This window comes from Notolepis coatsorum (assembly GCF_963971535.1).
Source record: "Notolepis coatsorum genome assembly, chromosome: 9".
Lineage (NCBI taxonomy): Eukaryota > Metazoa > Chordata > Actinopteri > Aulopiformes > Paralepididae > Notolepis > Notolepis coatsorum.
Window position 1 is genome coordinate 74392507 of NC_140173.1, and position 23373 is coordinate 74415879.

At 43.5% G+C, this 23373-nt stretch overlaps 1 protein-coding gene across 1 annotated transcript; it reads right to left on the reverse strand.

The window, feature by feature from the left end:
• Positions 1 to 1106: 1106 nt before the first annotated feature.
• sanbr (SANT and BTB domain regulator of CSR) lies at positions 1107 to 23062 on the reverse strand. The gene is given in 23 exon segments (XM_084322147.1): positions 1107 to 1194; positions 3238 to 3320; positions 3608 to 3696; positions 4251 to 4324; positions 4430 to 4458; positions 4555 to 4640; positions 9024 to 9126; positions 9510 to 9542; positions 9777 to 9873; positions 10361 to 10506; positions 13912 to 13920; positions 13922 to 14050; positions 14052 to 14069; positions 14540 to 14663; positions 14834 to 14944; positions 15697 to 15783; positions 20247 to 20407; positions 20580 to 20638; positions 20870 to 21108; positions 21490 to 21589; positions 21836 to 22010; positions 22278 to 22429; positions 22988 to 23062. Coding segments are annotated over 22 exon segments (2136 nt in total). The 5' UTR covers positions 22428 to 22429; positions 22988 to 23062; the 3' UTR covers positions 1107 to 1160.
• Between the last annotated feature and the right edge of the window lie 311 nt (positions 23063 to 23373).

The following is a 23373-nucleotide window of genomic DNA, read 5'->3' on the forward strand; positions in this document are numbered from 1 at the left end:
TCTTATCTGATCTGACAGAGCTCAAGAGTCTTGCCCCGTACTTCCCTCTCAATATGACACAAACACATTCAACCGAACTCTTAGTGAAATTTGGTAGGTGACGATGGGTAGGTGACGATGGATCTCTGAGTATTCCTGGGGCATGTCTCCATTTCCGCTTGGATGTCTTGGCACAAGGTAGTCCCTGTGGGTAAAATTACCCTGCCACTAATCTCTCTGAACATACTGCTATTCCATGAAAGGTTATGATGACGCTCTCCTAAGGGAATCATAATACTCCCTGTGGAAGATGAATACCTCACTTATACTCCCCAGATACAATCCCGACAAGAACACTACCAGTACCCCAATGAGCATGCCTTCTGCTCAAGCCCTTTCTGTTTATACATACTCTGTTTATTTTGTTTCATATCTGTCCATCTCTTGGGCCGTAAATCATAAACGGGGGGGGGTTGCTGAAGTGATTGTTAAAACGACCGCAGAGAGAGAGTGTGGTGGAGGGGTAACTGGAGCCCCTCTTCCCCCTGGCCCTGAGCCATCCTTGGCATCTACTGTTGAGGAGAGCATGGAGCAGCTGGGGGTCTCAGAGCACCACTGGGAACACAGCCAGCGCTGCCTCACTCCCAGTGCACGCACAGGGCAAGAGTGGTTATTATTACCCCTGTGAGTAAGTTAGACAGGAAACCAGCTATACTATACCCACCAACAGCAACCCACTGACACACATCCAGTCCCCATGCCCAGGCCTCTGTAAAAATACATACGTCCATCGTGTTCTTAAAATATCCCGATATTATATTAGGCGAGGAAGTGGCGAAAGGTTTTACTTTTGTGTGAACAGCGGCAAAGTTGAAGAGAACGAACATTGAGTGATTCCTTCAAAGCAATATGGCTCCATCTAATGGACAATAAATGAATAGAATAAGAAGTAGGTTGCAAAAGACCAAATAAAAAAGAATGACATAGCTGGAGTCAGTTTATTTATTTCTGATCACAGTTCATCCATGGTTCATAGCCATAGCAACAGAGCTGGTATGTATTGGCTTGCCTTATACGAGCTATTTGCTATACCGAGAGCTCAGGTGAGGATCTCCCCTCATCTTCATCTTTCCCCTCTTCGTCTCTCTCTCTCTCTCTCTGTCCTCTTCTCATCAAACCATCTATGTGGGCCGGATCTGAGCATAGCGTTTCGTTCTAAAACAAATAGGAAGCAAGAAAAAGATCAGAAGGGGAGCGACACGGGAGGTTAAACATGGACAGGCTTGTGTTTCTGCGTATGTGCACTATGTAAGGGATAATGTATAGCTACGAGGTCATTGTCGCAGAATAATTGACCGACACAGAGTTTAGAATACCGAGGCGCCTCGCCGAGGTGTTTTAAATGTCAGTGAAGTCAATTATTTTGCGACAATGATCGAGTATAGCTATACATTATCCCGCTTATTACATGGCTAACTTACTAACAATATACCTAATTCATTTTACATCGACAAGACGAGATCAAATTCAGACAGGGGCGTAGCTGGGGGGGGGGTAGCTTAGGATGATTCCAAGGGCCCAGCACTTTTTTTTTTTTTTTTTTACTAGACATCACTCAGGTGTATTATTGATGCTCTCATTGATACTATGTTTGTTTCTGAAGTGTGTGTGTGTGTGTGTGTGTGTGTGTGAGATATATAGAGAGAGAGGGGGGGCTTTGGTAGACTATTGCATTGGTCCATTCATTGAAGATGAACGCAATGCGACATCCTTTACTAGGCTCACCCACCAACAGTGCAGGTGCTGAACTGCTGATCCGAATGTATAGGTAAAAACTAGGGATGCTCGATATTGGCTTTTTTACCGATACCGATATTCCGATATTGTCCAACTCTTAATTTCCGATACCGATATCAACCGATATCAACCGATACCGATATATGCAGGGTTTCCCCGTCCAAAAAACTGAATAATTTCAGGTAACTAATCATTTCACTGGATATATATATAACAAATATTGTTATTGTTTTTTGTTTGTTTTTAAACCGATACCGATATTTTCCGATATCACATTTTACTGCCGATATCGGCCGATAATATCGGTCGGCCGATAATATCGGACATCCCTAGTAAAAACCATATTATGCGTTTTCATCAATAAAAAAATGGCCAACAAAAATTCCGCTCGCGCGCTTGCATTCACTGGGGGCCTACAAATACATTCTTTCATGGGGCCCAGAATCTGGAGCTACTGTTGTGGCTGAGTAGTCGTTAACACAGCAGGAGACGGTATTTCCAGTTTCAACAAGCAATTTATTTAAGGAAAGAAGGTTTAACAGAAGAGCTATGGATCAGTAGACGGTCACCACAGTTTGAAGAAAAACACTCTAACCTCCCAACCCCCGTGCCCCCCAGATAATACCTTCCCAGCCCTGCCCCAACATGACAGATATGATGACGTGACATATTATATCAGATATGACATGACGTACATTAAGATGACACATAGATTTAACATCGAAGAGAGATACAGCTGGAGTCAAGATTAGTGAAAGAGAAAATGAGTGTGTGTGTGTGAGTGAGTGAGATGTGTGTGTGTGTGAGTGTGAAAGAGTAGAATGAGTGTGTGTGTGTGTGTGTGTGAGAGAGATGTGTGTGTGTGTGAAAGAGAGAATGAATGTGTGTGTGTGTGGGAGAGAGAATATGTGTGTGTGTGTGAAAAGGAGAATGAGTGTGTGTGTGTGTGTGTGTGAGAGAGATGTGTGTGTGTGTGTGTGAAAGAGAGAACAAGATGTGATGTACAAGATTAAAAGAACAAGATGTGATGTACTCGAAATGTCTATCTGTCCCTATCTGTCCCATACTTAAAGTTGTTTTAAGAACATCAGCCGGCCTGTCGCCCTAGCGTCTTTAAGCACTGCTAGTTGACCTATATTAAACTAGTCCACCCCATATACACATTTTCCACAACACTACACCCCTGAATGCAGACGCAGTTCTGTTCTGTCGCTCCCGCTGTCATTGTCACACACACTCCGCTGTCAGTGCAGCCGGCAGGTGTGTCTGATTGGCTGCACTGATGCAGTGTGTCAGTGGGCTTGATTGCGAACAGCTGCGCACAGCGGTCATTATTGTTCGGCAGAGGTCCGTTATCGAGTAATAACGGACCTCTGACGAGCGCTATTGACCAATCACAAGCAAGCATTTCGGCGAATGTGAAAACGCCATGTAATAAATGCTAATAACAGCAAACAGTACCTTTTCTCAGAGTTCTGTCGGCTGCTGGCTTGAGAGGTGGTCTCGAACTGAGCCTCCAGTTTAGAGTAGATTCCCCCTGCAGGCTGTAGGGGGAACAGCAACCACACACACATACAAACACAAACTTTATGCAACCACAAACACTAACACTGCAACTTTATGCAACCACAAACACTAACACTGCAAAGCCTCATGCACTTGCCAGTTGCGAACTGAGTTTACATGACAACAAGTGTTACAGTTAATTAAGCAAAGGAGCAACATGAAGCTCAGTACCCAAAATATTCACAAATGTAAATGTAGTTCTATTGCAATATACCGATTAGGATGATTTCAAACTGTGCTCGACAATGTAGATATGAACACACACCTCTTTATTGTCCTTGGCTTTGCTATGCTCCTGGTCACCAAACCTCATCTTAGTCAGGTGGCCGATGATCTCCACCATACGGCGCTGGTCTGCCACCCAGAGAGACAGAAACACCAAACGGATGGAAACAGAGCGTAGGGTAAGTTAGGGTTTAACTACATGACAAGGCTCCACCACTCCTTCAGCCAAAGCTACCCTCCTCCCCCTACTGCCCTCTGCAACTCCCTCCCCACCCAGATACACTCCCCTTCTTCAGAAAATCACTCAAAACTCACCTCTTAAAAATACTTTTTATAATCATATTTGTTTTTAATTATCCGACTATAAAGGAAGGAATCTGTGTGTGTGTGTGTGTGTGTGTGTGTGTGTGTGTGTGTGTGTGTGTGTGTGTGTGTGTGTGTGTGTGTGTGTGTGTGTGTGTGTGTGTGTGTGTGTGTGTGTGTGTGTGTGTGTGTGTGTGTGTGTGTGTGTGTGTGTGTGTGTGTGTGTGTCTGTAGCTCGCACATCTCGAGAACCACTCCTCCGATCCACTTCACACTTGGCGGGTGTATTGCTCAGGAGCCAAGGGAGTGCAGTGTATAAGGATATAAAGTAAGACGATGTACGTCTTACTTTAAACAGGAAGCAGAAGGGCTGTCGTTACCTTCCTCTCGCTGGGCATCCTGGTTGAAACGCATGGAGCGAGAACTGTCCCATTTGCTCTTTTGAGCACTCACTCTGTAAACAGACAAAACACTGTCACACATCAACAGGAGTGGGTTGAATCTGTGTGAATGTATATCAGGTCATGTTCTATACATTCTGTGCAACAGATGAACTCACATGAAGGGTGTACTGTCCCTCGACACTATCTGTGTGAGGATACAAAAATAAAACACTTTTGAGACGAGTACTACATCATGAGTTTCTGTAAAACGCACTGAAGGTTTGAACACGGAGGAACTCACTTTCTCCGATCTGTCTTTACGTTGAAAGTTGGGTGAGGACACTTGTCTTTTCAGAGGCCTGCTGGCCTTTTTGGCCTTCTTGGCAGCTGGGGAAAGAACCACCACTAATGTCATTGCGATGACACAAAACAAACTGGTCAGACTACTGCTTGACCTTACTCCTAAAACCCACCTCACCCCTGCCCATTTTGACATCCTAGGATGGCTTAGAGTAGACGATAGAGTACAGCAGCTTGCAATGGGCCTGGTCTACAAGATACACTACACCACTAAGATACCCATGTACACGTCGAAATACTTCCCAAAGGTCAGTGAATTCCACGACCACAACACCAGAGGGAGTTCCACAAATCATGTTCAACCCAGATTCGGCTCAAACAAGGGACTAAACACGTTTCGCAATTATGCCACAACAATGTGGAACGCCCTACCCACAGCCGTAAAATAATGTGAATCCCTACTCACCTTCAAAACTGCCCTCAAAGAGCACCTACGGGAGGCTGCAATTCGAAACTGGCCCCCGTAAATGACCAAACCCCACCCCCTCCTAATGTACAGTTTCCTCCCCCTTGAATGTATATATTGTCTGTTAGGATCTCTGTTAAACAGTACTGCAGAGGCAGTGGTGCTGTGCCTCTAGGGGGTTACGGACCCTTTTTCTTTAAATTTTTTTACATTTGAAAGTTAAATGCATCAATCTAGTGCACTTTGAGAGCAAAATAAAGAGGCTAGATCTATGATGAACTTTGTGCTCAAAACACAAAATCGACTAGACTGCAGTGCTTTCTCCCTGCATCCTTTTCCTCAGGTCAGTCTTTTACATTAAGCACCCCCCACAGCCCAAATGAAATGACAAAAAAAATAAAAATAAAAATAATAATAATAATATATATTTTTTTTTTAACACTTTCAGTGCCACCAGGTGGCGCCAGAGTTAGCGCTTGAATGCCACCATCGGCGCCAATGTTAACGCTAATATCGCCTAATCTATGTTTTAAATTTAAATTTAAATTAATCTGCCCGTCGCTTATCAAAGAATCATTTTCCAGTCAGTGCTGTCAAGGCAGATTGGTTTTTTATCGCTTCATTTCCGTTTGAGAGCATTTTGAAAAGCACCCGTTTTGAGGTAAAAAAACAGCCCATTCTGGGCCATTCTGTGATAATCGTCTTTTACTGGAATATTCCAGAACGTTGATATTTGTCGGCCTATTTATGAATCGTTTTCAAATAAACGCTAGATGATCAATATTATACGTACACGCATGTACATTCGAGGCGCGCGCTGATAATAGCTGCTTTCATTTCCTCGTCGATTTTACAGTGAAACCGATAGAGGACATTTCACAAAACAGCTTATATCTTCATCAAAATGAGTCTGATTATCCTAACACTGATAACATAGATTCCTTACCTGACATCAGATGGTATCCAACTGGTATATTCCAATTCCTGATCACCATTCGAAAAAATCGATAAGTGTATAGATCTAACGTGATACAGTAGAATTCATGATCCGCGGCGCTCAGAGGATCCATAATGAACTGTGGTAACCCCGGCTGCATCAGTGGACTGGAAAATGTGGAGTACAGGATTTTTCCCCCATCCATTTTCTTTTTTTCTTTTTTTTTAACTTCATTTTTCTTTAGCGTTTATCGCTTTTCTGGTCAAGCATGACCGACAGATGCAGGGTGAAACGGGAGGGAGAACAGGGGAAGACATTCGGCAAATGACGGCGGGTCCGGGAATCGAACTCGGAGTCAACCAGATCCGTGACGCAGCACGGTATTCCCCGACGCTTTCGCGTCGAGGTACATGGTGAGCTACTGGAGCCCCCCCCCCCATCCATTTTCATTGAGTCCATTCCAAAATCCCTTATGTCATCTGGGAGACGATAGGGGGCGCTTTTTTCCACATCTGATCGCCGGCGGCTCTCGGGTAGACTAGGGTAGGCTCGCGTGATGCAATATGATTTCAGATCACAAAAAAAAAAAAAAAAAAATCAGAGAAATCTCGTGAGTGGCTTTCAACGTAATATTAATAATTCCGAGAAAACTTGTGAGTGGCATAGAAAGTGTTAATAGTCTAGTTCATAGCAGCGGCGGTCCTAACTGCGCCTATATTGCATATAGGGGAAACACTGGTACTGTATATTTGTATATTTTGTATGTCATAAATGTAACAGTACTGTATATCTGTATGTCATGTATGTCATAAATGTCATGATACATATCTGTATATCTGTATGTTGTGTATGTCATAAATGTCATTATGAATTGAAAATGGGGGACCCTGATGTAAACAAGACGAAAGTCTTTCTCTGGTCTGCATCCCCTTAACAATTGTGTGTATTGAGCCGTACCCATTCTGCAATCTGTTAATAAAAATGTCAATCAATCAATCAATGAACGGTTAGAGAACAAGCCACGTGATGCCACCTGCTGGCGTAAAAGAGCAACTGCTTTTATTTTCCAATCACAGCACATCTAAACCTAACCTAGAAATGTAACCAAGTAATGTTATGTATGAAAGGAGCAAGCCCATAACTGTATTAAACAACACATGTTTTTATTATTTATAAATTTTTTATTCTAGATGTTTCAAGTGTTGGGAAATTGCCATAGTCCAATAGTTTTTTTCCCTCTAAATCCTCTTAGGGCAATGCAATTTGGTGGATGTCAAGGGAATGCATTTTCCCACTCTTGGGAACTGATAACTCGCCACTCATAAAATAGAATAGAGAATAGAATGTTCCATGATAAAAAAAAAATGGGGGGGGCGGAGTCTCCTTTACTTATTAAATTAACCGAGCGTTATGAATGTGAGAATGTGAAAATATTCCATTTGTATATTTTCCTTGCCTTCCATTTGCCAGTAAAGCGCGCCCCAAAATCATCCAATGATGCCATATTAAAAACAAGCTGCACTGTGGTTTGTGCTCCGGAATGAGGGTGCATGAGTCATAGGAATTATAGGAATGTCAATCTGAATCTACCCATAATATTAACAGGTTCAGCACCAGAGGTCGCTGTGGGCGTTTGGCCGTGTGTGCCAGCGCTTTGTTCAATGGGGATAAATGCCGGTGTTTGCAGTGCTAAAACTATATTAAATATTATAGCTATGGATCTAATAACATAGTCGATTGTCATTGAGTTTCTTCTGGTCAAGATGCAAAAAACAGATAATTTTTTCATCCATACACTTCCGTTTTATACCGTGGTGAATATGAGTATAGTTTTAGAGTGATTTTGTGTAATCCCAGGAAACGCCGCCAAACAGCGTTTTACTGCATTTCATTATAAATCGTGCCATTTCTCGCCTGGATCAATAATCAATCTGAAATCAACGCTATATTAACGGTATTATGTTTCATCATGAATGCATGAAAGGGTGGGGGGGGGGGGGGGGGTGGTCGTTTTTCTATGCTTCGCAAGAATGATACCACATAGCCCTTACCTTGGCTAGGATGTACTGCAAAAAGAATATTCCAATTATCTGATTGCCATTCTAAGTATTGATGTCGATTGTGTTGCCAACATAATCCACCAAAGAACATGAACTGGGAGTGCTTGATTCTCCTCAATCCATGCGTTATAAACGCTATTCCTGCCCGACAAGGAAAACCAGGCCCGGACTTTTTAGATCGACGCACAGACCAAGCCAGAGAGTTTCTAAGGATGTGCAATACCGGCCGCAAGGCGGCAGGCGGCGGTATTCGACGTTTGCGATCTTAGACTCATTCCCAATGATAACACAGCGGCTCCCTCGATGGATTATGAATGGGAATATCGAATAAAAGAAATAACAATCGAAAATCCGACTTTTGAGGCGGCTAGGTGGTGCAGTGGGCAAGGCGCTCACCACCAATGCAGGAGACGCTGGGTTCGAGCCCAGCTCTCGGCATTGCATTCAGCTTTGCTGGTCGTTCATACTAATACATTTGGCAGTATTAGGGGGTGGGAAGCTGATGGGTGGGGATCGGACGTTGTGGACAGCGACTCCTACAGGTCGGTTGGTGCGCCTGCGCAGTAGAATCAGGAAGCGACGGGGGCGGCGTCCCTCCAGCGCAGACCCCCGACGCTGAAAGATTGCGCTGTGCAGGTGAAAAGATGCGACGGCTGCTACCTCGAGTACCGGAGGGGACTCGTGCAATGTATGGCTTCGTCCACATTACAGCCGGCTTGTGGGAGGCAAGAAACAGCGTTCGAGACAGGGGAGGGTAGAATTGGATGATACGAAATTGGGATGGGAGAAAAATAGAAAATGGGAGAAAAAGTTGATAAAAAAAAAAAAAAACGACTTTTCTCGGGTTTGGCGCTCAAGCGATGGCAAGTTAACCCGACTTTATACGTGAGTGGCTTAAGGTATGATTAACGTGCGAAGACGACATTATTCATGAGTATGGTTTCTGAGTGCCGATGTTAGTCGTTGTTGTCGTAAGATGATAACAGCGTGCCGCTCTGCCACTCCACCTTGTTTCTTGGACTGCTCCTCCTCATCCCCCACCTCATCCTCGGTGACCTCTGACCCCGTGGTGTACTCCTCATCCTCCGACAGCAGGTGGGACTGCTGCCTCTGGTGAAGGACAAAGGAGACAGGCTCACACACAAATGCACAGATGTACAGACATAATAATACTACATCGGATTTATGTGCTTTTCCATGTGCTCAAAGACATAAACACACACACACCAGCTCAGTTTGTTGGAAAAAGACATAGCACAGAATCTTTAAATGTACTCTTGAACTGAACAACTGAATCCACTAGATTTGATTATTCTGACCACATTTTTTTTTTACTGATCAGTTTGTTGTTATTTCTTCTTTTTCTGAATAGCGTGCAGAGAAATGTGAGTTCACTTCCAAAAGAGCCATATCAAAAGAGATAGTGATGGCCACAGATCACAACAGAACATACAGTGCGTCTAAAACGAGTGAAAGGGAGAGAAAAATCCTACCAGTTGCAGACTCCAGTTCTTCAATAGGGAGAACTAATGAAAAGAGAGAATAGATGGAGTTAGACCCTAGACATGTCAGAGAGAGAGAGAGAGAGAGAGAGAGAGAGAGATAGAGATGGAGACAAAATAGAGAGATAGACGGATGAAGAGAAAGAAGAGAGATGAAGAGAAAGAAGATAGAGAGAAAGATGGATAGAAAGAAGAGAGAGACAAATGAAGAGAAAGAAGAGAGAGGGAGATGGAGAGAAAGAGATAGATAAGACTCACGGTGCTACCCTCGCCTCTGAGGGGCTGCAGCAGGCTGGGCTCTAAGAGTACGTCACAGTCCAGGACCTTATCTCCACTGGATGGAGAATCCTCAGTCCTGACAGACGTGTGCACACACACACACACACACACACACACACACACACACACACACACACACACACACACACACACACACACACACACACACACACACACACACACACACACACACACACACACACACACACACACACACACACACACAGAAGAAGATTCAGTCTGCTTGCAACCATGCTTAAGCAAAAACTACTTTACACAAACAGACACACACTCTTAATCAAATCAAATCATATCTAATTTATTTGTAAGGCCCGACAACACACGTTAATGTCCCCATGGGCCGGACACGTCTTCTTTAAACAAGTCAAGAATAAACATCACAATAAGTCAAGAACAAAACAAAAACACCATAAAGTCCAAAAAATTTAAAATAAATGCAAAATAAATAAATGCAACACTCCCAGACATACCCCACGCAAAGGTAAGGAAAAACTCACTAAAACCTAGCAATAGGAAAAAGTGAGAGACACACACAGTCTTACCCCTCTGGTGGTAGAGTGTTGGACACACACACAGCGTTTCTGTGCAGTAGGAGGTCATTGAGGATGTTGGTTTGAGCAGAGTTCTCCTGGTCCTCACCGTCTCCAATGTCTGGCACGCTCACAATGTGGTCCCGCATCTTACAGCCCTGCACACACACATACATATACCCACACACATACATATACCCACACACACACACACATGCATACACACACACACACATGCATACACACACACAAATTATGAACTAGAAAGTCATGTGAAATGGTATGAACAAGCTATTTACTGTTGGATACACTTGGTTTTTTGTGGAGATTTTCAGTTTTGCAGGATTTTTGGAGAAAGCATGGCACTTGAGACAAAACACACTATATCCTATATAATTGTATATGAATTCCTCTTGTTTCTTTGTTTACAGCTTGTTATATTATGTTTTATTTAGTTTTCTTTTTTTGTGGCCATCTTGGTCGATATAAACTTATTGTCAAGTATACTATTATATACTATTGCACCATATCACAATAAATGTAGAAGTCTTTAGTATGACACTATGAGGTTCAAATACTGTCACATATTTCACTTACGCCACAGAAATCAGTGACTTCCAATTGTAATCAACCCACCCAGGTATAATCCACTCTAAAGGCTTAAGCAGAATTTACATTGTGCTATTCCAATGATCTTGGAGAATATTAAAGGGGAACTATCTTACCATTTCCTTCACTATTCGGGCAATTTTACACAATTCCTGTGAGTCTATGGAACACATCTGTAAGGTTTCTTTCAAAATAATTCATTGTTTGGTATTTCTAATCAAGTACTGTAGAGCAGCGCTTTCTGCACTTCCAGATTCCAGATGTTTTTGGCTTTAGCCCCGGATGTTTTTCTCCTAGCCCCAGAGCTTTAAAAAGAAATTGTTTACATATTTTTATTTTTTATTTTTTTTAGATGGCAGCATCCCCATTGTATGTGCTGAATGTTTGTTAGTGTTTGGTATTTTTTTTTGGTTTTTAGTACTTTTAAACATCCATTTTTAGTAAGTATTAGTTTTCATTTGATCCTATAATTTTTTCATTCACTGATTTGTGGACTGGAAGGCCTGAAAGGCGCCTTATAAATAAAATACATTATTATTATTATTATTATTATTATTATTATTATTATTATTATTATTATCATCTAGGAGGGAGAAGACACTTTGAATAGTAGGGACTGCATCTCTGCCTGTCCTGGCCAGGAAACACTGTGCCAGCAACTGTGATCTCCTCTGGCAGTAGGATATTGTAATGTGTGGCGAGGGGCGAGAGAAACTGGTCTGAGGCTGGATAACATGCCTGTATGCCTCTCATAAGTTGTTCTCCAACTCATGAGAACCTGCTTTCGAGAACCTGCTTTCAAGCTCTTGCAGCATTCTGTCGAGGACTGGATAGAACAGTCTCTGTCTCAGCTGATCTCCTGAGCTGAGGTCTGAGCTTGTGCCACAAGATGACTCAACTACATACTCGTCCATCCTTTTCTGCTTCCTCCTTTGGCTGGTAGTATGTTCCTCAATCCCAAGGCCATTACATATGGTCTTTGTCCTGTCATACATGTCCACTGCCATCTCTGAGGTGCGATAACCTTTGAGTGTGTCCTGCACTGTGCTTTTAAATAGTACAGATAGGTATTGAAGATGTGCACTTTTTTTTTTTTTTTTTTTATATCTTTTTCCCCCTCCTTTTTTCTGATTTTTCTCCCATCCCACTGTTAGTCGTTATGCCAATTCCCAACCCCCTTCCTGGTTGTTGCACACCCCCCCCCCCTACTGTTGGTCCGGGAGGCCGGAGACTGTCACATGCTTTCCTCCGACACATGTGCAGCCAGCCGGCAGCCAGCCTGGCAGCGCAGATTCTCACCGGGAGAGTGTAACGTGTGGAAGGTCACACTACCTTTCTCCAGATCCTACCCTCGCTGTGCAGGTGCCCCGACCGAACTGTAGGGGTCGCTGTCCACAACGCCCAGGACCCAGCCACGGCTTCCCTCCCCCTAACTCAGCCAAACGAGTTAGTATAGCGATCAGCCCAAGCCAAGGCAATGCTGACTCTCCGGGAGTCGAGACCGCAGCCTCTTGCATTGGTGACGAGCACAATCTCCGCTACGCCACTTGACCGCCGGTGAAGATGTGCACTTTAACGCAGCAGCACCTGGAGCCATCCATACCCATGTCCAGTGTCCACTGACAAAGACATGCTCATGATACTGTGATAAACTATAATAAGCTTTAATCGAACCCTGGTTCATTTCCTCTGATAGTCCGGTTGGTTTGGGGTGGTGTGAAAGCTCATTCACTCTTGCAAGTGAACCCTGCTGCGGTTCATTTGAGATGTGAATGCAAAGCGGACCAAAGGCAGGAAAAGACCCAAAAATCGAATTTTTTTTTTATGAGAAGACTATATAATGAAACACACAATACAGTTTTTTTCCCCCGATTGCTTAAGCACGATTTTGAAAACAGGGCCCGGTGTTTCAAAACACTACACACAATTAGCACAACCACACACACAATTATCAGAACACCTCAGATCCTTTGCTAAATTAAACACTCGTCAAAACTATACACTAATTTATAAAAACATCATTTTGTTACCATATGAAACACCATATGACTTAATTCTGTTTGAACCAGTTACACACTGCTGTGCTTAACCTAAAACACATTTAGTAATTCTACTTCTCAGTGATTAGAGTACTGTAAGTGAAGTACACAGAGAATGTGCAAATATACATATAATATCCATATACCCAAATCAATGATGCAGACTGATGAAAATATAAAATGTCTCTCCATATAACCAAATCAGTCAACATTTCAACATGGAGAATCACAACAAAACATGTCCCAGTTTTCATGCTACTACAGTGTGCATAACTCTGTAAGCTCAGCAAATATCAGACAAACATAAAATACTGTATCCAGTACAGGTTAAAATTACAGTAAAACAAAAACAGAAAAAATTTAAGTACAGACAATACTAGACATTATCTCTTTGCCTAGCTGGATCTGGCAAAAGAATTTTTTGTTGTGATTCTCCATGTTGACATGTTGACTGATTTGGGTATATGGAGAGAAAATGTATATTTTCATCAGTCTGCATCATTGGTTGTCTTGTGTAGTGTTTGGTGAATGTATTGTATATTTTCATGTTCTCTGTGTACAGTATTTCACTCTCCTTCCATTTAGGTTGAAGACAGGTGAACTGGTTAAGTACTGCGGAGGTACGCATATCATTATGCAAATAATTCTGCTTCCGTCACAGGGAACCAACATTCAGAATGGCTTGGTTCAGTGGGGGAGGATCTTGTCTCATCTGAACTGGAAGAATGCGACATAGACAGTGTTGGTACAACCCCACATTGCTAGAAAACAATGCTAAACACTGGAACAGGCCATTTATAAGATAGTTCTCCTTTAAAGGTGCTATAGATAACATTCAGCCACTGGGTGTCGCACTAGAGCACATATGGTACCTTGGGAATGCCAGTGGGGTCAGATGAATGCGTGTGATGGTACCTTGGGAATGGCCAGTGGGATCAAAGCGAAGCACTCGCTGGTTACAACAGGGGTAGACGCCGGTCCCCTGCCAGCCTTGCTCGGAGCCCATGGCCACACCGTACTGCACACTCTCAGGGTGGTACTTACAGTGGGATAAACTCTGCACACACAAACACCTGCCCACACAAAATCATAATGTATGTCAATATTCTCTCTCTCTCTCTCTCTCTCTCTCTTCCTCTCTCTCTCTCTCTCCTCTCTCTCTCTCTCTCTCTCTCTCTCTCTCTCTCTCTCTCTCTCTCTCACTCCTCTCTCTCTCTCCTCTCTCTCTCTCTCTCTCTCCTCTCTCTCTCTCTCTCTCTCTCCTCTCTCTTCTCTCTCTCTCTCTCTCTCTCTCTCTCTCTCTCTCTCTCTCTCTCTCTCTCTCTCTCTCTCTCTCTCTCTCTCTCTCTCTCTCTCTCTCTCTCTCTCTCTCTCTCTCTCTCTCTCTCTCTCTCTCTCTCTCTCTCATCTCTCTCTCTCTCTCTCTCTCTCTCTCTCTCTCTCTCTCTCTCTCTCTCTCTCTCTCTCTCTCTCTCTCTCTCTCTCTCTCTCTCTCTCTCTCTCTCTCTCTCTCTCTCTCTCTCTCTCTCTCTCTCTCTCTCACCTGTTGACAGCGGGAGCAGGTCAGGGTGTTGACCGTACCCCAGATTCTCCAGTAGACCAGGACCCAAGACTTGAGTTCCTCATACAGTCCAGTAATGTATTCATGCACATCCCAGCTCTTCTGCCTGGAAACACACACAAATACACACACAGTATAATATATACTTTACCCAGCAAAACAATGTCCTCCATATGTATCAATATCATTGCATGAAAGGCATGATTTAGCCCTGTCCATGCACAGTAGAATATAGCGTATATCAAGCTACAGAACACAGTGGGTGTTTACCGTTACCTAGTATGACAGAAGGTAATCTCTCCTCGCACGTCTATGTTGATTTTCCCTGGAATGCAAGAGATCTTCCTCTCCGTGTCTTTGGTCAGCAGGTTAAGGCACAGACCACACCTGTGTTAGGAAAGATGAAGACAGGAAAATGTCAGAGCTTCCTCCTCCACTGGAGCTCATTACTCATTACTTAGGGTCTATTTTTTTTAAGTCAATGGGTAGTTTCTTCTCCAGTATTGCAATAATATTCAGAAATACTTATACTTAATTTTTTGTCTGTAGAGCAGTGTTGTGTTGGTGACGTGTCTGTAGAGCAGTGTTGTGTTGGTGACGTGTCTGTTCTTGTCTGTAGAGCAGTGTTGTGTTGGTGACGTGTCTGTAGAGCAGTGTTGTGTTGGTGACGTGTCTGTTCTTGTCTGTAGAGCAGTGTTGTGTTGGTGACGTGTCTGTACTTGTCTGTAGAGCAGTGTTGTGTTGGTGACGTGTCTGTACTTGTCTGTAGAGCAGTGTTGTGTTGGTGACGTGTCTGTACTTGTCTGTAGAGCAGTGTTGTGTTGGTGACGTGTCTGTAGAGCAGTGTTGTGTTGGTGACGTGTCTGTAGAGCAGTGTTGTGTTGGTGACGTGTCTGTACTCGTCTGTAGAGCAGTGTTGTGTTGGTGACGTGTCTGTAGAGCAGTGTTGTGTTGGTGACGTGTCTGTACTCGTCTGTAGAGCAGTGTTGTGTTGGTGACGTGTCTGTACTTGCCACTGGGGGGCAGTGTTGTGTTGGTGACGTGTCTGTACTCGTCTGTAGAGCAGTGTTGTGTTGGTGACGTGTGTCTGTACTTGCCACTGGGGGGCAGTGTTGTGTTGGTGATGTGTCTGTACTTGCCTGTACAGAGTCGCAGCATTTCCCGGCGAGTCTCTGTTCAGGTAGTAGAGATCAAAGAGACGCTCAATCTTCTTCTGAAATAATTTGCTGTGGGAGTGAAGGTGGGAGTAGTCAGAGGGCCAACACTGATATTGCAACTTAAGTAATCGCTTTTGGGTAGAAGCTGTCAACCTATCCAGTATTCATGTTTAACCCCTTGACATTATGGTCTAGCTATGTTGACATCTTTGAAAATGATTTTTTTTTGTCATTTAATCATTGTATCATTGTAAGTGGTCAAATCGGACCTTTTTTCACAATGCTGCCAAAGTAGTGACAATTTGCTCTGTAATTTCTAACAATTTTGTAATATTATCCCTCAATATATCTCCTGTGAAAGTATGATCTTAACTATTGATTAAAAAAAATCAACCAATGGTAAATTCGTTGGTCCATCACCTACAATGAAGGTGCGACCTTGGCAGAGGATACCAGATCCCCGTTTGGACGGACACATGATGACGACGATGATGAGGAGACGCACAAAGACTGCCTTCAATCAAGAATCAAGAGGGATAATCACGATGTCATTCAACTTGTTGATCAGTTCCAGAGATACAACGTCTTCCAACAAGAGCATATGTATGATTTTGTGTCCCTGACAACTGGTGATGTTGCCTCAGAAGAGATACTGAATGACCTTACACATGCTGCAGAGTCTGGCAAAAAACCAACTGGGCACAATGAACACAGACTTCCACGCCAGTCTCACCAAGAGAAAACCGAAAATATTCTCAAGCCTATACAGCACAGATACCAAGCTTGAACAACTCAGATCCAAGTGTGTGAAGCCTGACAGGGATATTCTTTGCCGCATTTCACTATGAATTGAAAATGGGGGACCCTGATGTAAACAAGACAAACGTCTTTCTCTGGTCTGCATCCCCTTAACAATTGTGTGTATTGAGCCGTACTGTATTGTACCCATTCTGCAATCTGTTAAATAAAGTTTTCATTCATTCATTCATTCATTCATTCATTCATTCATTCATTCATTCATTCATTCATTCATTCATTATTGTATCCATGGAGAGTGGCAAAGAGGTCAACATGGATGAGCTTCTCCAAAAAGAACTGCTTGCAGGCCCCCTGTCACTTGCCACAACAGATTCAGTGCTCAGGCCTACAAACAAAGCTGACTTAGCCACCATACTACAAGCTGGTGCAAAGGAAACAGAGCTCAGTCCATCTGTTACGAGAACATGCACCATCATTGATGGAATGGCCTTAGTAAGAGCCATGGGAAAACCTCAAAATGCATCAACCTTCGGGGAATATGCAGATGTGTTCACAGTACACAGAGAGTGGCATCTAATCTACATGGGAACGTCACCAGAGTGGATATAGTGTTTGATCGGTACCAACAAAACTCCATCAAGAGTGGAACAAGAACAAAACGCAGCACTACTCAGTGAAAGGTTCACACAATTGTGAGTAGAGATGTAAAGCTACCTGCTAACTGGAATAGCTTCATTGAAATGGGTGAAAACAAAGCCAACCTTACCCATTTCCTATCAACTGCACTTTGGGATCCCAGCCAACAAAAAGTGCATTACAAATTCAATCTATTATTATTATTTATTAACTGAGCTTGAGAATCATGTGCAGCTTTATGATGAGGAAATTGTTATCAGTGGAGGGTTTGAGGATCCTGAAAAAGTCAAGTCAGCAGCTGGGATTGATGTATCTCCCCTACAAGCTACACATGAAAAAGCGGATACACGCATACTACTACTACATGCAGCTGATGTAACAACGAAAGGGTTTCAGAGGCTCATCATTCAGTGCAGAGACACAGATGTGTTGCTGCTATTACTTGTATTTGCAAACCAACTAAGCCAAGAAGTTTGGATGAAAGCAGGAACAGCTAAGAAACCACGCTACATCAAAGTCCATCAAATCACACTACCAAATGAGATCCTCAATGGTCTGTTGGTATTTCATGCCATCACTGGATGTGATACTACGAGCCAGTTCACCAGAATTGGAAAAAGGACAGCATGGAAAGTGTTCCAGCAGTACCCGCATCTTCTCCACAACTTTGGTGAGGATGAAGTACCAAGTACCACGTCCCTATCCTTGGCAGAACAGTTAATATGTAAGCTCTATGACCTTAAGTCAACCAGCAACTCGATACAAGAAGTTCGCTGCGCTCTCTTTTGAAAACGTAAAGCCAATGTTGATACATTACCACCAACAGAAGATGCATTGTCAATGCACCTCAAGAGAGCCCACTACCAAACGAAGGTTTGGAAACAGTCACTAGTGACACATCCACAACTGCCCTCACCAATCAATTGTGGTTGGCAGATGATGAATGGTATGCTTGTCCCCATGCTTCTTACCAAGGAACCTGTACAATCCACATGCGTACAGCTGACAGTGTGTGGACACTGTGGGTGCAAGGAAAGTGGAAGTCAGTGCAGTACCAGACAGTGTCTCTGTCGCAGAAGAGGACTGTATTGCAGTGGGGCATGTGGATGTGCTCGTGCAGCGTGGTGCATGAACTCCAATGACATTCAAGAGACTAACGGTGAAGAAACCGATCTTGATCTGGATGTTGTGGTCCGGCCTCCAGAAAAAAGCACATCAACAACGAGATCTTCAGTGTACAATGCTCAGCCCTCCACATCAGCATGTGCACTGAGGGCGCAGGGGCGTATAGATCGCCGTCTGTAACCAGCAAACCTTGAGTCTGAAGTGCCTTCTAGGTCCTAACGGTATGTAGTATGTACCTGAGATTCTAGACGTACCAAGTGTACTACCTTGCTGTGCATCCAGTTGTTGTGCCATTCTGACCTTGTGTCTCTTTCCTCCTCAGGGCGGGATCCACAAAGAGTGGATTGCACGGTGCTAATTGCACCCTTACTTACAATTCATTATGAATTGAAAATTATGTAAACAAGACGAAAGTAAACAGATTGCAGAATGGGTACAATACAGTACGGCTCAATACACACAAGTGTTAAGGGGATGCAGACCAGAGAAAGACTTTTGTCTTGTTTACATCAGGGTCCCCCATTTTCAATTCATAATGAATTGTAAGTAAGGGTGCAATTAGCACCGTGCAATCCACTCTTTGTGGATCCCGCCCTCAGTGTCTCCTGTGCCCCATTGGATTCCTGGGCCTGTCCTCGTCCTCGTAGACACCAGGATTCTAGTGCCCCACGCTGCCTTGACTACACCTCGTCTCCTGTGCTCACGCCTTAGCCTACACACACTAACAACACTTCCAACATTCCCATTCTGCACACAATATGCTCTACACATGCTTTGCACTCATACACATGGTCAGGGACACATTTCCTATCCAGAATTCCAGTTGCACCATACACGTCCCAGAAATGTCCCTCCCTCTTCCAAATAAACACGCCTGTTGACTTGAACATGCCTAACCCCTGAGTTGCTCTGGTTCCTTCCGACCCTAACACTGGATTCATTTGATTGTTTTAGTTTTTATTTATGTTTTATGTAATATTTTGTATACATACAATGGTTCCATTACTGGAAAAATATTTTGTCTTATCATGGTATCCAAGTGTATTGTCAAAATACAACATTAAAAAGTCAAAAAGCATTAGCACGAAAGGTCATCTCAAGAATCATATAGATTTCCGCTTGGACATTACATTATTCAAACCGGTGTAGTATTGCACTGTATCAAATTACTGTGCTCTAACTTGGCAAAAGTACCTAGCATACATTGGAATCATGATTCCTAAATTATTTGGGCTACTATCTCATGATATTCACTCTAAAAACATGTTTTCTTTTAGGCGGAAATTGAATTTCTGACTTTTCTCAATGGTCTAGAGCTATTTTCTCTGACACAGTAACATCCATTTACATTCTGACACTGCTGAAGCCATCCCACTGCTGTCACCTTTCTTTTGATACCAGGATTATCTATATGACCCTTGTGATTGGGGAGATATTCTATATTTATTGTGGGCATGTCATTTCGAGCAGGCAATCTGATAAATTGGCCTGAAATGGCCTCTAAAAGTCACAAAATAATTTTTCAAACCTGTCAACCACCCTAGAACATCTTACATATAATATGTTGACAGCTTCTACCCGAACATGACAGCAAAAGTGTTAACGGAAGCCTTTTCAGGATTGGCCCCCTGACTAGAGTGAAGGTGGCTGCCAACATGTATTTATGTTGTAAATTGTAATTTGACTCAGTGTGGTGGACAGTGATGTGTATTTGACTCAGTGTGGTGGACAGTGATGTGTATTTGACTCAGTGTGGTGGACAGTGATGTGTATTTAACTCAGTGTGGTGGACAGTGATGTGTATTTGACTCAGTGTGGTGGACAGTGATGTGTATTTGACTCAGTGTGGTGGACAGTGATGTGTATTTGACTCAGTGTGGTGGACAGTGATGTGTATTTGACTCAGTGTGGTGGACAGTGATGTGTATTTGACTCAGTGTGGTGGACAGTGATGTGTATTTGACTCACTGAGGTGGATAGTGATGTGTATTTCTGAGTCCGCGTTCCCCTACCTTTTAAACTTGTCTTTCTTGTCCCTGACATCGTCGGCTTCGTTGTGACTGAAGAGCTCTGCGATGCGCGTGGCCAGGTTACTGTTGATACAGTTCATGTTGCAGGGCGTGGCCACGATTGCACTCATGTGTTTATGACAATACTGGATGCATTCTTCCACCTGGAGACCAACACACACAACTCTTGTTAATAATTTATTTTCAAACGGGATAGGCTGTAACTTTGCAGAACAATGTTCCCCACACGTATTAAGAAGAAAAACAGGGGCCCGAACACCACGTCATAACACCAGCAACCTAGCCCACGTCACGACACATTAACACAACACTTACTAACGTATCCATCTTCAAGAACTCGGAGGAGATCAGGATTGAGATCACATTGCTGGGCTCTGTAACCGACAAACACCACATAACCAACCAACTCACAACCCACAACGACAAACAAACCAAACACAGAACACACTGCCCGAGATCCACCAAACTAACACCACCATTAGTGACCAAATAGAAAATAATCAAACCACAGATTCCAGCACAATGACAGTTCAGGCATTCACGTGTGTATTACTATTAAATGTGACATCTAATGTTGCCCCGCCCCACGTTTGATTCCGTTTTACCAAGCCGGGGTTTTTCCTTGCCGCCTGCTACAGCTGCGTTTCTTCGGACGTAGTTCATTAGCCAGTCAAAGATCTGCACGTCACAGTGAACGGATATGACCACGTCCTCCAACCTCTGGGCGTCCACGGACAGATACTCTGCGAAGTAGCGCATCTCTTTCACCAGAAGATCTCTGGGACACATGAAGTCCTGCTTCAGGTTCTTGGCCTCGTCGCACACATGGATCACCATGTTGGGACTGTGTGGGAGATACACAATGCATTGTATTACACAGACACAACACACAAACAAAAATACACAAGCCTGAATACATTCATAAATGACTTACTTTTTGCAGTACCCTTATGGGTCCGGCCTAATACAGGGAATATTACTCACTGAATCAGTCACAATATTGACCTGTGAGAAAATACCCCGCAAATCCCTAGTCTAGTGGCTCTGGCTGGACCAGGAACCAGTTAACCAGTTAACAAGTTATTATTGAGTATTTAACAAGTTACTATTGAGTATTGTCTCCAGCAGATATGTAGTCAAACCAGACAGACCAGCTCAGGTTATAAAATGATACACTAGCAGACTTGAAAGTTGCAAAGACTAACTAAGATTCCTCTTCACTTACTCGCGTGGCTTCTGAGGTTTTTCCTCCTCCTCCTCTGCGGAGACGCTCCCCTCTGTCTTCTCCACAGCACCTCCCCTGCAAGAGGAGGTCACCTTCAAGCCTGCAGACACCAAAGGAGAAAACGAGTCCAACATGCTCATTCACAAAAATAAATATGTTCTTCTTCTCACCATTTAACCATCCAAGATGGAAGGAAGTTTCCATGGGAATCGTCACGTTTTCACCTAGCTGCAAAGCTGTAACTCATCAAAATGTTCACGAAGATGTTTGTAAACCTATCCCTTACCTTAATCACTCCCACCACCTAAAAATACAAAATAAATCGACCAACGTGGCACTGACTGACCTGGAACTTTGCAGGCGCTCTGATTGGTTCCCGTCTCCACCACATCTCCCGTGGACTTGACATAGGTGGACAGGCTCTCAGAAGGGGAGGAGCTCCCCACTGTCAGGGCATTGCACTGGTTGTCCACGTCAGGGAAACCCCCTGTGGTCTTCAGCTCCTCAAACCGGCGAGCACACTGTAACCGTGGCGACAATGTCAGTGCTGTGGCATGTGGTACAATGTTTTAAATCCACAAAATTGGCCTTCCGTTAATGAACAGGCTAAATGTAATGCAATGGAACGATACTGGTGAAACAGATGGATGGATGGATGGATGGATGGATGGATGGATGGATGGATGGATGGATGGATGGATGGATGGATGGATGGATGGATGGATTTTGGGGGGGGGGGGGGGGGTGGATGGATGGGTAGGTGGATGGTAGATAACAGTAACAGTTACCTCCTTGGGAGTGAAACCTGGGACGAGCCTGGCTACGTTGTCCCAGTTTACGGGCTGAGGCACCCCCCACAGAGAACTCAACACCATGTCCAAGACCAGCACATTGTTGTCATATGGAAAGTTATTGTTGTCTGAGCAGAAATGACTCATTTCTACATGTTGGCAAGGGTAGAAGGAAAGGGAGAGAAAGAGATCAGAACTAAGTAGGCAAAGCAGATTGATTGATTAATTGAAAAGTTTATTAACAGATTGCAGAATGGGTACAGTACAGTAGGCTACAGCTCAATACATACAATTGTTAAGGGGATGCAGACCAGAGAAAGACTTTCGTCTTGTTTACATCAGGGTCCCCCATTTTCAATTCATCATAACATATTGAGATTCTATTACACATAAAGCAGGCAATCTCATTACCATTTTGGAATTATGTTACCCAAAGCCAGTATCACCATTTGTTACAGCCATAACAACCAAAACATATCCTGCCTGGTGAACATGCCACAGAATTGAGAGCAGTGATGTAGTAGTGGTATTATGTAGACTAGAGGCTATGTTTGTACTAGAACTGTCCATCCATATCAGATCGAGACAAGTTATCCCCTTCCTGACTGATCATGGATGGCTGTTTAAAGAGCTATGCTTTGGGTCAAGTGAAGCCAAGTGACTTTTAAAATACATACAAATAAAGGCACATGGTAGCGTCCACATACTTATCTGTTATCCGAGATGGTGCTCGTCCTCGTCTTCACGTACAGACAGTATAAGCTCAATCAATGCACATTATATGGCATTTCGTTTGGATGATATCGTGGGCTTCTGCTACATGTCCGGCTAGCTGCATAGCTAACGGTAAATGTTGCTGGCTAATTTACCATTACTCAAATAGGTTGCTAGCTTTTTAGCTGGCCATCTCAGGGCTATAGGCAGGCAGCTAGCTGCTTGCACAATTGCCTGTATAACTAGCTTTAGTAGGGGAGAAATACTATTGATTTGCAGAAATACTACTCAATCAGAAATGCATACATGGCTGAAATATCCCAAAATTGGATATAATATAGCGAATCGCGTTTTGAGCCATCGCGAATCTGCAGCGTTG